This window comes from Pyxicephalus adspersus, chromosome 3 (assembly GCF_032062135.1).
Source record: "Pyxicephalus adspersus chromosome 3, UCB_Pads_2.0, whole genome shotgun sequence".
Taxonomy (NCBI): domain Eukaryota; kingdom Metazoa; phylum Chordata; class Amphibia; order Anura; family Pyxicephalidae; genus Pyxicephalus; species Pyxicephalus adspersus.
In genome coordinates, this window is record NC_092860.1 from 14,437,630 (window position 1) to 14,453,578 (window position 15,949).

General features: G+C 41.0%; 2 protein-coding genes across 3 annotated transcripts in view; both read right to left on the reverse strand.

Annotated features, from left to right (window-relative positions):
• Positions 1-8,240, reverse strand: part of E2F1 (E2F transcription factor 1) — a 19,740-nt gene extending 11,500 nt beyond the window's left edge. For both annotated transcript variants that reach the window (XM_072403683.1, XM_072403682.1), the window contains exon 1: positions 7,146-8,240. In XM_072403683.1, the coding sequence (XP_072259784.1) occupies positions 7,146-7,418 (273 nt within the window). In that variant the 5' untranslated portion in view covers positions 7,419-8,240. The remainder of the gene's footprint in view (positions 1-7,145) is intronic.
• Positions 8,241-11,165: 2,925 nt separating this feature from the next.
• The window catches only part of PXMP4 (peroxisomal membrane protein 4), a 14,774-nt gene continuing 9,990 nt past the window's right edge, over positions 11,166-15,949 (reverse strand). The window contains exon 4 of the mRNA XM_072403684.1: positions 11,166-14,020. Within this exon, the coding sequence (XP_072259785.1) occupies positions 13,757-14,020 (264 nt within the window). The 3' untranslated portion in view covers positions 11,166-13,756. The remainder of the gene's footprint in view (positions 14,021-15,949) is intronic.

Consider the following 15,949-nt stretch of genomic DNA (forward strand, 5'->3'; position numbering starts at 1 on the left):
AGCTTGTGCAGCTGTTTAATAAATCATCCATGAAAAGAAACTTAACACCGTTCCAAATAACTGAAAGCAGCAGAGAACAAGGCTTTTCTCACATGGTCTCCGATCAATGACACCGCCAAAAGTTACATCCACCAACAATTCCATCACATTAGTTTTACTCTACAGAAACTGGATTGCAGCAACCAAGGGGAACCAAAAGAGTATTGAGAAAACTGCACTAAGCGACTATTCTGACTTCTGATTTGCTGCAGTTTGTGAATAGCTTACTGAATAACCCCAAAATCTCATGGATACAGAAAACTTGGTTACAGGAAGCAAACTTTTTCAAAGGTCTGAACTACAGCTCTGCACAATGTCCAAATGTAATTGTGCATCTCCTATCTGATCTGATACATTGGCCTTTCTATGCAAAGTCTAAATGAGACTTATGTGATGGGGGTGGCGGCTAAACCAGTATAAAACACTGGAATGAGAGGACATATTGCAGGGTTTTGTTTTTTGTTTAATAATGAGAAACGAGACATTTCAACATATAATAAATATATAAAGCAGTTTTTAACACAGACTGGGTGGGAAGAAATTCTAGCCAAATGGCAGCCCTGTATTGTGACCCAACTGTTCAGTAACCACCCAAGAAAAAAAACGGGTGATTACTGAAAAGTCCCAGGTGGTGCGCCCAGCTAAAAGGGGCCGGGTAGAACACTATCAATGGAGAGAAAACTGGACAGTGTTTTTCAACCAAAGTTCTTCCAGAAGTTTCTTGAGCAATGAGCAGTGTGTGCCTCAGTTCAGTAGAAGTGACACCAATTATCTTTTTGGCTGTCTGTAAGGGTGACATCCTTCCCATTGGACAGCAATGTAAGAGGCATTCATCCCACTGACCACCACACTAATATATTGAAAGCTCTGGATTTAGTAATAATAGAAGGGGTTCCCTGAAGACCTGAAATTTTATTCAAGTCTCAACCCCCCCATTAAAGGGAGAAAAGGTTTAATAAGTTTGCAAATGGGCTTCACTGGAAAAGACCAAACAACCAAATTCATCCCCAGTATGAACGGATTTGTATAAGAGAGGTCGGTTCATTTAGATCAGGAAGGAACAAATATAAGAGAGTATTTTTTTTCAGTTAAATTCTCCTTTTGAAAACAGTTGGCAGAATGATGGCAATACAAAGTTATTTGATGCAGAACAACTATACAGATCAAGGTTTGTGAATTTCAATGGATACAAAGTAAAAAGAATGTCAGGAACTGTTTTTTTTTTTTTTTTTTTTTTTTAGCCTTTACACGTCTCCCGGTATAAGGTTCCCTATAAGCATTCAATCTTCATTTATGTGTATTGCAGAAAGATTTTTGGTTGTGAAAACAAAGATTGCAACACTAAGCATTTTATACACCAGTTCCACACATCCTTGTAGCCACTTCCACATCCTTGTACTATACATGTATTACATAACACTGATTGCGGTACATGGAACTTGTCACCCAAAATCAAAGCACTGAATATATTTCATCTAGAATATAAAAAGACAATGATGACTTTTACCATTTCACAGATAATAGTAAAGTGTGAGGTCCAGCTAAGCTTTAATGCAATCTGTTATTAACACACAATCATGTGAACTATGGTACTATGATGTATATTAAACAATGTTCTGTACCATAAGCATTTGCTCCTGCTCAGGGCTGTATTTTAGCATAAAGCTCACCCTCCTATTGTGTGATACTTCCTCCACCTCTTAGATTGTAAGCTCTTTGGGGCAGGGTCCTCTCCTCCTCCTCCTGTGTCACTGTCTGTCATTTGCAATCCCTATTTATGTTAGCATTTTATAAATACAGTCTATTAATATTAACACCTAATAATTATGCCGAGCACTGGGCCAATCAGAAAACAGGACCCCTGGAGCTTCCTTCTGCTTAGAAAGGTATAGCCGCTCATCAGAACCAACTATAGAAGCCATTCTTGTTTATTGAGAGATTACATTTTTCGTGCAATTATTACACTAAAGGAGTCAGTTTCAATGGATTTATGTATCAGCCCTGCTGCCAGCAGATACCCACAATGATACCATCTCACAGGAAGAGCCCAGTTTCCATTGCATCCTCTGTTCCTGCACCAGTGCTTGCAGCCATCAGATGCAAAACTGCAGCCCTATGGCCCCTGTAAGCATGAATCAGCAGAGGGCCAGGGCGCCTTAGGGTAGGAAAGATTAACCACACTTTGCAATTTAGTGCACTTATCCTATAAAGCAGAACAGATCCACCGTCTTCTTTCTTCAACCACAAATATTGTACCTTTTGTGCATGGACACTGAACTTGCATTGCCTAGGACCTATAGAAACTTGCACTTATAAACAAGGACTACCAACAACTAACAATGCAAAGGCAGTCACACCAAACAAAAAAATTGTCCTTTAGGTTATTTAAGATAAAATGCTGCAGCTGATAGATAAGAACACAGAGGAAAGCCAATTGTGCACATTATAGTTCTAGCACTGCAATGAAATGACAACAAATGGAGCCTACTAGGACACAATAACCCCGTTTGCTACCATGTATCCTACAATTACAGATTGGATCAGTTACAGCGGCTGGGACCCAAAATGAAACACTAATGAGCTTACCAAAAATGTGAATGAGACCATTGCAGACTTTCTTCTAAAAAGGTTAGCTGCCAGGCTTCCATGTTGCACCGCTGGCTTCTTTATGCCGAGTTTCCAAACAAGAATCGTCTTTATGCCGAGTTTCCAAACAAGAATCATTTTTATTTTAAGGACACCAATGGCAGCTTTCATATTTCCCCCGGGATTGATTTACTTTAACCAGACAGGGAACAATGGCTTTAGAACCAATTAAAATTGGACTTAATATTCAAGATAAATAATACCTGCTTGGCTGCTTTGGAGTAATAAAGGGAAGCGCCATTATTACACGGCTTTATGAAGTATTGTTCTGCATTCATGATTTGCAATTGAAAACAGTGTGCAAGGTTCTCCAAGGAATGCATGCATTGGGAATGCATCGTTCTCCACTGACTAAAATCCATTGCGCACCAAATTTGTATCGAAAGCCCAAATGTAGCTTAATATATAAACACTTCTATATATAAATATTTCAATATATTTACATTTCTAGCGGCAATTAGTCCCATTTAACTTCAAGGTGCACCAAAGTTTGCTAATTATTACTACACAGTATTTATATAGCGCCATCATATTATGCAGCGCTGTACAAAGTCCATAGTCATGTCACCAGCTGTACCTCAAAAGGGCTCACAATCTAATGTCCCTACCATAGTCATTTGTCATTACTACAGACTAAGGTCAATTTTTGGGGGGAAGCCAATTAACCTAACTATGTTTTTGGATTGTGGGAGGAAACCCACGCAGACACGGGGAGAACTTGCAAACTCCATGCAAATAGAGGCCTGGCTGAGATTCGAACCTGGGACCTAGCGCTGCAAAGGCCGGAGTGCTAACCACTGAGTTACTGTGCTGCCCTACTGCAAAGAAGTCCAGAGGAAAGCAATGTCAACCTACTTTAGAAAAAAAGCCAACACAAAATAAACAGTTTACTGTTTTACCTGACAAAACCTTTGCCATTCTGTACAGAAATTTTCATCATTCAACCCACAGCCAGTTAGCCCAGGGGGTCAAATACATGTCTCCATAGGCTCAAAGGTAGAAGCTGCAGATAAAGGCGCTCCTGTCACTACACAAGTGACGTTTGTTCCAGCATTCTGGGCTGCTGAACGCAGAAGGACAGAGAAAATTGAGCATTTACATGGAATGATCACTGATTGACTATACAAACTGTCATTTCTGACCTGCTTCTAAAGTTGTATTTTTTGCCTGCTTTGTGTTTTGGTTCTCTGCTTTAAATACCCCCTAAATCCTAGAATAAATTATTTCCTGCAGAAAAACCAAATACTTCATCGTTCTACCACAATGCCTTAATCAGTATTTCTTCCCCTAAATGTAATAAATGTTGCAAACAATGGTTGTCTTAGGACATTAGGGAGGCAATTTCCCTATTCTAAGACTGGGTACACACATGCAATAATTGTCTTTTGAAAGGATCTTTTACAATCCTGTCCAACAACAAAAGACTGCACGATGCATGAACGAGCGATGTACATACAGCACTATTCTGCTCTATGGAGGGGGGGAGAACGACGGAGCGGCACCCCACTGCACTCTCTGCCCTTCACTTTAATTACGATTGTTCCTCATAATTAGATCTGCCAGTACGGTCGTCCAGACAAGGAGCGCTGTACACACACCACAGTCTCATCGATATCAGCCCTGATTATAAGAAGAGAATCATCTGACAAGTGTACATAGCCTAACTCTTCTCTGCCACGTCTTGTTTTAAAATGTCTTTATAAAATGCATGGGCATTTATAAGTGTTTAGGTTTAAAGTCAATGTGGACTTGAAGGTAAGTGTGATTTTATTGTTTTGGGTTTACTTGCGATAAAAAGAAAGGTTTATACCTGAGCCAGTCAGGGCTGCACAGGGCATCCCGACTCTCCTATAGTCACCTTACCTGTCCTACCTTGCAACACCTTCCTCCACTGCAATCAGAAGCGTTGGCAACCCGGGGAACAGAGATGAAACATTCCTATTCATGACAGTCCTCAAAGCTAGATATTTGTAGAGGTGGTCAATGAGATAGAAGAAAAAAAAAAAACAAAACAAAAAAAAAACACACAACTTTTGTATGCAAACTGCACTGACTTGGGGGAAAAAAACCCAAACAAACTCAACGGCCACAGAGGCAATTTGCATAAAAATTTGATTTTCTTTTATCTGCATCTCATTGAAATATTGGTTGTTAGGTCGGAACAAATTCAGAGTAGGAGCACATGCACCCCATACCTGATGTACCCTGTATTCTCTCCTGATGCAGGGGAGCACAGAGCTGCAAGGAGTGCCTATAAAGGGAGTATGAGGGGTTTGTGGTGTCCTTTGCAGAGACATGGCCGCTTTCTTCTACAGGGTGACAGTGTCCCACATATATCCCTGGCAGCACAGAGTACAAGGTATCTTTCAGCTGATCAGAAATGCAAACCTGCTTTGGATGCCGCTGATGTATTCAACTTGTGCCCATTGATCCCCAACTGTTCCACTAACAAATACTTAGCAATAGTTCCTTTGATGCTTTTGAACTTTGATTACCTCCCAACTCTTTTCACATATTGTTTTCTTAAGTGTCACACAATCTACAGACTGGGTCACCGCTGTCAACATCAGAAAACCAGTGCAGAATAAATATGCGCAATCAATGATGGAGAGGGTGAATGATACACAGAAAACAGCTGAAAGGAGAGCGGGAAAACAGAAGCAATGAAGTGCAAAGAAAGGAGAAAACAAGCACATTATGCAAACAGAAAAAAAAAATTAAAATTTAACACACTGCGCTTTAACAAGACCCTGACAATTTATGAGAAAAGTAACACAAACTTTTCTGGCAGACTCTTCATCAGGACTGTCAGGTGCCTGTGCCGCACCTGGCTCCTTATTGACCCCTTTGTTACCTTTAGGTCCTATGGTGACCTTAGGGTTGGAGAAAACCATGGCACCCAGCGGGACAAACGCATCTGAGCAAGTGTCAAATGCTCACAGTCTGACAAGGGCTGCAATGCTGCAAAGGGGAGATGGTAAGACAAGTTTGACAGGGTCTCTTTACCAACGATAAACATCATTCAGACAGAGTGGACCTGTACTAAGAAGTTGTATTATCTGCCATCCACCTTGTTGCAAAGAAATTCATCTTCCATAGTTGGTGTTCTCTCTCTCCCTCATCTCTGATTGGATTATTATCGGAATTACTGAGTGAAATGTGCAGCTCATGTGTTTGGTGGATTTTCACACCACTTTGTTAGCTGCATGCTTATCTCAGGTGTTACAGAGCACCTGGAGCACAATATTCAGGTTTTATTTGGGAAAATCTGAGGCTACAGACAAGTCAGGTGATCCTCTCTGATACAAATGGATGGGTTTGTCTTGGGCGAGAATCTGTAAAAATGTACAGTGGTCCTGTGAATGGACTGAAGTCAATTGAGACAAGCACAGTGGGGTGCCACGCCTCTCTCCATGTGTGTACAGCGCTCTTTCCTTCAACTGTCACTCTTTTGTTGCTGGTAACGATAGAGAAGATTGTTTCCAGCAACAAAAATTGAGTGTGTGCAGGCTGCCTAAACCTTGTGCAGATGTCAGATATCTGTCACTGGAAAATATCTTTTGTGATTGCTTTCAGTGACAGATAAATGAATAAGCTCTTTACACAGCATCCTTCTGTTCTTTGGAAAGGAGGACGAGCAGGTGGCACTCCGCTGTGCCCTCCATTATAGGTGGTCATTCCTGCTCATTCATTCATCAATGCACAAGGGCAGATTTGTAAAACACATTCGGGAATCGCTGCACCCATGCTGGATTTTTGACAGTGACAAGCATAGCTTTTGATCTCTGGCACAATCTGTGATCTCTGTACACATGTCAGATTCTCTCCTGATATAAACCCGACCCCAGAATCATCTCATGTGTGTACATAGCGCTATCCTAAAGCCATGTACACATGGTAAGATGATTCTGAGGTCGGGCTCATCTCAGGTGAGACTGACATGTGTACAGCGATCACAGATCTATTGATGAATGAATTATACCTTATCATACTTACACAGCATTTATATAGCGCCGACATATTACGCAGTGCTGTACAAAGTCTATAGTTATGTGACAAGCTATCCCTCAAAGGGGCTCACAAACCTAATATCCCTACCGTAGTTATGCATAATATGTTGGCACTATATAAATTCTGTTTATTAATATTAATGTCATTGCCACAGTCTAAGGTCAATTTTGGGGGAAGTCAATTAACCCAACTGCATGTTTTTGGAATGACGGAGAATGACAACTGTACAAGTCAATGGGGAAGAGCACAGCAGGTTGCCGCTTGCTTGTTCTCCGCTCTCTCCATACAGAGGTGCTGCTCGTTTGTTCATCTGTCACTTTTGTCCCCAGAAATGATCTTTTCCAGCAACAAAAGTTACAGGTGTGTACGCAGCCCTAAAACATCTCAGGACAGGTCCACTTGAAGCTATGAATGAATGTGACAATGAGTGAAAGCAACAAAAACTTTACCGGTGGTCGCCCAAGGGTCGGCTTGTCTCCGGAACATCCCAGGCCAGGTCCATGCGGGGTAGTAAAGACCATCAGCTCAGCCTCACTGAGGCCGGGGTCCGCGGTTCCATCTTCGGGGACATCTGGCGTCGATATAACAACGATCTGTTGCTCGGCGATATGAAAGGTGCCCTCTTCCCAAAAGGTTCCTAGCTCACCTAACCCGCAGCCATAGGACTTCCCAAAATCCTGGGACATGATCAGAGGGATTACTCCTTTATCCTTGCACTGCATATGGAAGCCATCTCTAAAAAGTCATCCAAGCCTACATCAGGACCCCACAATAGCAGCCAATTGCAGGAAAAAACAAAAATCCGCAGAATCCTTTTATAAAAGCAATGGGCCAACGAACCAGCATGCAATAAAACTTGGACCGCGCGTTAAAAAATTTGCTGTAAAAGAATCGGATTCAGTCCTGCGCTTGCAAAGGCGCCGCTGAAATTCTCCCAAAGGGTTGCAAACCTTGGAAAGTCAATCAGCCCGGCTGCAAAAGATCCGAGGACGTCAATGGGACCAAAACCGGTGCGGTTGTCACACGGAAAAAAAGCAACGGCGCAGCATCAACTTTAAAAAACTCACGGCATCGGTTTGGAGTGCAAATAGCGCCACGGTGCAGCTAGCGCCCAAACAAAACAGGATGAAATCGTTTAACATTTATACAAAAATACAAATGTGGGGAAAATGGGAAAATAAGTCAAAAAAGGCGACTTTTAGGGAAAGAGTCTGCAGGATATTGCAATGATAGAGATGAAGAATACAAAGGGGGAGGGGACAGCCCCGTGCAATGCCCCAAGAAAAGTCTAATAAAAGATAATAATGACTACTCTGTGCCCAGCTACAGGGCATGCAGGAGATGTATAAAATGGGCTGCGGGTGTAACAAGCTAAAATACGCACAAGCCTGACTTGTTAGAAAAGTTGCTGCAACTTTAGGCCAGATTCCAAAAAGTTAAAAGTAAAGCAGCGGTCAGTAAAGAGGGAGCCTTCCCTGAGGTGCTTCACCCCCCGGCTGGCTAGGTCTCCGGTCACCGAGCTCCCCGCTCCGGGATTGCTTTGTTTTTAGCCTCACCAGCTGATCCCCGGATTCCCCCAGAGCTCGCCCATTTGCGCGCCAATTCCTTTTTTGCCGCGAAAGCTAGCATTTGCGTCAGCAACGGCTCGCTATTGGCTGACAGAAGTTTAGGAAGCGTTTGATAGGCTGCACAAGGCGCCAGAGCAAGGAGGGTGTGAAACGAGGACGTTTTGAGTGACGGCGGTACCTGGCCAATGTGAGAGGAGAAAAGAGCAAAACAAGGATGGGGATTGGGGAAAGAGCGTGGGCGGTGGGCGGAGACTATTGTCTGACAGGAAGCAAAGTTTTACTTCAGGGGAGGATTGAATGAGGGGTGACATCTGTGTGCCATGGAGCTGGGTCAGGACACCCAGACTGGCAGCTGTGCACACAACATGAGCTATAATGGCTGCTGAAACAAAGCCATGGCGTCTACCAGTATTAAAGTCAATATTATGAATAAAATCTACCTATCAATACTAACGTTCAAAACATGTAAATAAAGTCATATAATACACCTGCAATAAAATATAAATAAACACAAACCTATATTGTGAGTTTATTGCGATTTTTCCTGTCAGAAACAACACTTGGCTGACAACCCAAAGCCATTGTGACACAATTTCAGCAGCGTTGTCAGGCTGCTATGTTCAGATAATAAGCACAATTTCTATTTAAAGCAGGGACAGGTGCTGGAACTGTTAGGAAGCCACAACTGACAGACTTTGTTTGCTTTATGGTTATAATAAGGCTTGCATGGAATGTGCCCAGGGCTAAAATGGGTCCCCAAGCAAATATGAGGGGCCCATATGCACAGTATTTCAGCTTCCTGAACCTTTATATTCTGTCAATGGGGGGCCAAGGCTATTACCCATATAAAACCTGCTATGCAGAGGAGTTTAGCATGTTGTATGATATGTATGTTGTCATACATGTATGAAATGTCATTCTATATTCATAGACGTACAGCAGTGACAAGGCTGCACAGTTCACTTCCAAGCTTCTTCTATGAGGATTCAGCTGAGCAATGCAAAAAGCAGATAAGAAAGAAGTGACACATCATTATTCACATATTACACGCACACATATACCGCCTAGGTCACGTGAAGCAGCCATGTACCCCTGAGATCATACAATGTTTTGTTATAACTGTACATATATATAACAATGGAATTCCCACAGATAATAAATCTTTATTTCAGTGTATCTGCTGCAGTTTTTTTACAAATACTATGAACGAAAACAAAAATATTTTTATAGCAAAGTTTACATTTATTACAAATATTTACAATTTCTGCTCATTAAAAGAAATAATATTAGAATTCAGTGTACAGGACTGTTCCCTCATCATTTAAACACCCATGTATGATATCCCCATTCATTCCAATGGGTCAGGGTACAGAGTTTGTAGCCGAATGTTCTCAATTTTGCTGCATTTTCAATGTTTTACTTGCTTCTAAAACTTATTTAAAATAAACGGAAGTGTCTACATGAGTTGATAGGACCTCCATTAAAGCGTACCTAAACTCAGAAATGTCATAAATGAGTAGACAACCCTTTCATGTAATGTAAAATTTCTTTTGTTTTTTTACTTTTTTTATTTTTTTATTTTAAAAGGGCAGCACCGCCCTCTAATTTTCAATTGCCTAGGCGATAATGAATGGGAGCGCAAAGCCTTCCGGGATACCTATGTCACGCATCCCTCGAGGCTCTTGGGTGCTCCTTCTGCGCATGCCCGAGATGCTCGAAAAGGAGCCTTTTAATGAAAAGAGAAAAATTTGCCATTCCCACGCATGCGCAGTGAGACCAGCAAGATTTTTTTCCAACTTACGTCACCCGATCTCCCGTCTGGGTCAAGTGATGTAGGAAAAAGAACCCAGAAGAAGAGGCAAAGATGACAGCGCCTGGCGCGCCAGTTCAGAGACGGATGCTGGGACAACGCGGGATGCGATGGAAGAGACCTCCGGATAGATCGACTGCGCTGTTGAATTGAGGGAAAGTGGATTTTTTTTTGTTTTAGGCATTTTTGAGTTTAGTTCCTCTTTAACCCATAACTTTTATATTTGGCTATTAAAACACCTACAAATGCCCAAAAATATATGATGAGCTTTTATAAGCGTTTTAGCTTTAAAGGGCTTTTAAACACATGTGTAAATGCAAAGGTGGTATAGGAGTTTAAAAGCATTTAAATTAAACTAAACTGCGCATACGTAGATCAGCATTTTTTTCCCATGTAGGAAAAAGCCCCTTCTGCGCATGCAGATCCAGCCTAAAAATGTTTTTGAATATCACATGCTGTGTGTAAATGGTCCCTCTGTGCTGTATAGTAAATGCCCCGGGTCCTTAGCCCCGAGGTCCTGATTTGGAACTCACATAGGGGCTCTTTCACCTTCTTCACACGGGATCCCCCATCAGAGATCTCCCCGCGGCAGCCGAAGGGAGCCACAACAAGGAGGCTGAAGAGCCGCAGGTTGCAGACCCCTGGCCTAGGCGATAATGAATGGGAGCGCAAAGCCTTCCGGGATACCTATGTCACGCATCCCGCGGGGGTCTTGGGTGCTCCTTCTGCGCATGCCCGAGATGCTCGAAAAGGAGCCTCTTAATGAAAAGAGAAAAATTTGCCATTCCCACGCATGCGCAGTGAGACCGGCAAGATTTTTTTCCAACTTACGTCACCCGATCTCGCGTCTGGGTCGAGTGATGTAGGAAAAAGAGCCCAGAAGAAGAGGCAAAGATGAAAGCGCCTGGCGCGCCAGTTCAGAGACGGATGCTGGGACAACGCGGGATGCGATGGAAGAGACCTCCGGATAGATCGACTGTGCTGTGGGATTGAGGGTAAGTGGATTTTTTTTTGTTTTAGGCATTTTTGAGTTTAGTTCCTCTTTAACCCATAACTTTTATATTTGGCTATTAAAACACCTACAAATGCCCATTGCTGTTTGAAGTGGACCAGTCAGTAAAATTACAATTCTGCATGTCACAACATACAGCACTGCTTCTCTGAATTGTTTGACTTTTATCATTAAAAAAAAAAAAAAGTCTTTATGCCCCAACCAGTGACTTTGCCTAGGATGTGATAAGTCTGTTGCAGAAATTACAACACTGTAAGGGACATTCATCAAACAAACGGGTGATATCAGACACAAATCAGACAGCTCTCACCTAGCAGTCTCTGTGACAGGTTTACAGTGTATTAGTCACCTGTGGATCTGAACTGCAACCTCTGCGACAGATTTACTGCTCAAGATGAGACATTTTTTTTCAGCCTGGTCAGGGTCAGGATTATTCGGGAATAGTGACTTCTAGAGATGGCAAAGGGCACATTAATCAAGCTTCACAAGAAATAACAAGATCTGTCATACTGCTCTTACTTCACCTTGCCTTGTATGCTACATAATTGATAAATTCTCTCGCTATAACTTTATTATAAGGTGAGAGGCTACAGCATTACATTTTTTAGAATTTCACTGCCAAGAATAAGAATTTACATCAGTGTATAGATATATTGACCCTGGAGGACATCTGAACAAATATGGTTCCTTTTTAAGATAAAAGCAGATGTACTACCATGGGGAGTACAGTGATCCCAGGGAGATATTTAATACCTGGAACTATTACACAGTACTTATAAAGAGTAAGTATTTGTTTTCTGTTTAAAAATTACAATTTTGGCGATTGTGATAAACAAATAGTTGCCATACAGCACAACCAGAACACGGTTACAAGTTCACAAGTTTAAAACTCCGTATCTGGAATCCCCTATCCCCTCTCATGTACTACACAGAACGCAGATCCAGTGTGGCCCTATAAAGTTGGCATTCAATATATTTGCTATTGTGTGCTACTTCCCCCACCTCTTAGATTGTAAGCCTTTCTGGTCCTCTCCTCCTCCTGTGTCACTGTCTGTACCATCCATCATTTGCAACCCTTATTTAATGTACAGCAACAGGTAATATGTTGGCACTATATAAATATTGTTATAATACTAATTCTGATCACATCTGACCTAGGTCAGCCCTGCTGCAGTTTCTCACTTTTGCTACAAAATATATTGCAGCAGTTTACTGGGAAGTGAGGAAAGATTGGAAGGTTTCAGCAGCTGCCTAGGCAAAGCCACGTGGTTAGAATGTAATGTTTGCTTTTTAAAGCCCAGTTGAAGTGAGAAAAATACCTTTACAGCCAGGTACCATGCAAGAAATCTCCTTTTTATAGTCTTAATGTAATTTCTATTGAGCAGGGCAAATTGTTCACACACAACCATGCAGTCCAGGAGGCATCATGGAAATCCCAGTGCAGACCAGCTTTCTTTGCCTCCTCTCTCTAATAAAGAGAATAGGACAGAAGTACAATAGGTTGTTAATATGAACAAAATATTAAAAGATTTGTAAATCATTTTTTAATCAAAAATTTAGCCACACATGTTAATGTGCAGGCATATGGACTATAAAAAAAAAATTCAGGTACACTTGTAAAGTTACTGAAAGGTCCACTTCAAGCAGTTTTGCTGGTTTCAAGACATTGCCAGCCTGAATATAGAAGAAGCTGTAACATCCTGCCTCATAAGTCCTTACTCTGCTCTGTTTTCAATAGAAAGCACCTCATTGTTGGGCCTACATCCATGTGGAAATCAATGAAAACCCAGCTAATATTTGTATTTAAAACAATGCATTAAGGGCTTATTGACAGCTGTGTAAAAATGTAGCATATTGCAGGCCAAACAAATAAATAAAAAATTATTATAAATGCACTATTTGGTTCCAGTACATATCATTATGCGATGCCACATGTAAATTGGAATACCATGTGTAGTCATGCAATGCACATGCATTGAGCTGTGCTGAATTTAACAGGTGTTGCATTATTGTACATGCCAACTATTGCAATGCACAGATGTGAATAGTCCCTTAATGTCTGCCCTGAGCTCAGCTTTAAACTTGTAGGAAGAATAAAATGAACAAGTCTGCAGTCAGAAGACCGGATCCACAATACTCATCCCAGGTAAGCTCAGACTGAGCATGGCTGCCAGGTCACATGCAGCGGAGTACCTACAGACCACAGAGGTAGTTGTAATTAAGTTCTAGGAAAAAGGTGACTCTTTGGTGGTCTTTTTTTTTGCTTCGCCGTGGGTCAGACACATGTGAACTTACCTCGAGGTAAATAGCTTATATTACATACATTATTTTAAAGTGTGCACATGGTATATGTATAGAAGACAGTTCTGCCATACCAGATTTTTTTGCATTATTGGAGTTATTTCCCTTTTTTCCCTGCACAGACACCAGGTCAAGCAGTTAAGGGAAATATCCAATAGAGAATCTAACACCTCCACCTCTGTCCAAACTGGAAGAAAATGGTTTTGGCTATACCTGAGCTTTAACACTCACCAACATGGAGCACAAATAACCAATTTACCATTTTAGCCATGCAGATATTAAGAGGTTTACCAATACAATCCCTGCCATTTAAAGAAGCCAATCTGCTGTGTATATTTTTTTAGTGCATCCTGTAAGGATATTTAGGGGTTATTTCTGTTGCTTAGGCTTGTTGTATATCAAGAAGTCCGAGATGTCATGCCAGATGTTGCTGTCATCATATAGATATGTCATGGAGGACTGCAGTGAGGGCTGGAGAGTATGGCGGTGGTATTCAAACAGCCAGAGAACAAATCCCCACACCAAGGCCGAGAAGATAGGGAAGACGTCAAACTTGGGCTCCGGGATGAAACCCTTCTCTACTGCCAATCTGGACAAGCCAAAGAGGACCCGAGACAATAAGTACATGTTTACCTGCAAGACAAAGAAGTTTGGAAGTGGGGGGTTATATTAGGATTAATGTTCACAGTTTTTTGTGTACAATTCAATAAATTAATGACATTTCTATAAATAAAAAAAAAAAAAAAAAAACTTTATTGAAAGGTAAACATATTTCAGAGTGGACCAGTGATCAGTTTCAGAATTATGCTTTGCTGGTTGGATTAGATAACCCATGGGATAAACTATACCATAGAGTCCGGTTCTGCCAGACAAGAGGAAGATGCTTGTGGCCTTCCTTTGGGATACGACCTACAGGTAGCTAGTAGTAATCACATTCAACTGGATGTTTTCTTGTAATGCTGAAGATACTGTGCAGCGTTCCAAGCTACTTCATCAATTCTTACAGAAAAAGTAGCTTGGAAAGCTGCAAAAAGGCTTCAACATCTCAAGAACAAGCAGGGCTGTGGAGTGGGAGTTGATAAAAATGTACTGACTACGACCCCTGATAAATTTAAATTCTAATAAAAAGAAATACAGAGAGTTAAAATGTCCCATTTCACAATTAATAGTCATAATTAAATACTTCTCCAATGTAAGAATAAAGACCAGTGCATAGTTGCAGTTCTACTAGTGTGAAGTTCATCTGAGCTATTATACAACCTGACATTCACATTATTGTAATCTGGATTACAGACATTACAAAAAGTGTTTTCATTTTATTTCAGATATAATGTGTTTACAAGTTCATTTCAGTGTAAACAAGTGTAATGATATAGGTGAGCGCTTTGGCCTGATGTGTTGTGTTCAGGTGTCCTGTCTGCATGCGCCATATATGCTCCCATCCAGGGCTGAACTTTAACATCATTTTGCACACCACCTAATGCTAGGAAGTTAGTTAGGTGGCCCCCCCTGGGCCTGGAGCCTCCCACCGCCCTGTCTTCAGCAGAACAACAACAATGATAAAGGCAGCAGCATCTGCTCAACTCCCTCTGTCTGCTAAAAGAGCTTAGAAGAACTTGGAGGAACAACTTTTTAGAATTAACTGCAAGTTTTCATGTTTATTTTAAAACTGCATGGCTGCTTGTGTGTACTATGGTTGAAGGCTGTGTGCATGTTTTTGGATAAAACTGCAGGGCTATGTGTATGTTTGTGTGTATGGTGCAGGAATGTATGAATGTTTGTGTATAGTGCATATTGTGTGCATGATTTTCTGTATAGGACAAATTATGTCTAAGTTTAGTGCAGGGCTATGTTTGGACTATGTGTATGTTTGTATTTAATTCAAAGAATATGCTAGTTAGTATAACAGTTATAATTTAGTGAAAGCAGCACCCTATTAATAATGGAAAAAAAGTCAAACATGATAAAGCCTGCTGTTTATGAGCACTTTACATTAGCAAGTGATGGGAAACATTATGTGTGCCAATGTATTCTTGAAGATGATGGTGAAAAACATTGTGATGCAAAAATTAGCAGTTTCAGTGGGTCTAACAAAAATGCACCTACAAGAGCATCAAATTTGAAAAGACACTTGCAGTGTTTTCATCCTAACGTGTCAGACGTTGTGAATGAGAAAGATATCAATGAAAATATTTCATCTGCTTCTGGGATAAAACATGTTCAGAAATCTACTGGAGACCAAACACAACTAAGAAGATTCTTTATATCTGACAAAGTAACCATTAACAATGACAATAGAAAAATGCAAAAACCACATTATTGAAAAGGTAGTATAGTATGCCACTGTCCTTTTCACTGCCAGCCTTTTTAGGCCTAAATGGAGAAATGGCTAAAAAACTTGGTGTTTCCCTGGAAAGAGAAAGTATAAGGAAACCTATAATTGAAGAGGCCAAATGTAAAAAGGAAAACCACGGTTTGAAGGAACATTTTGTCTTCATAAAAATGGATGCATGCATACGTCACAGAGTCAATTATTTTGCTATTATTGTTAGATTTGTTGAT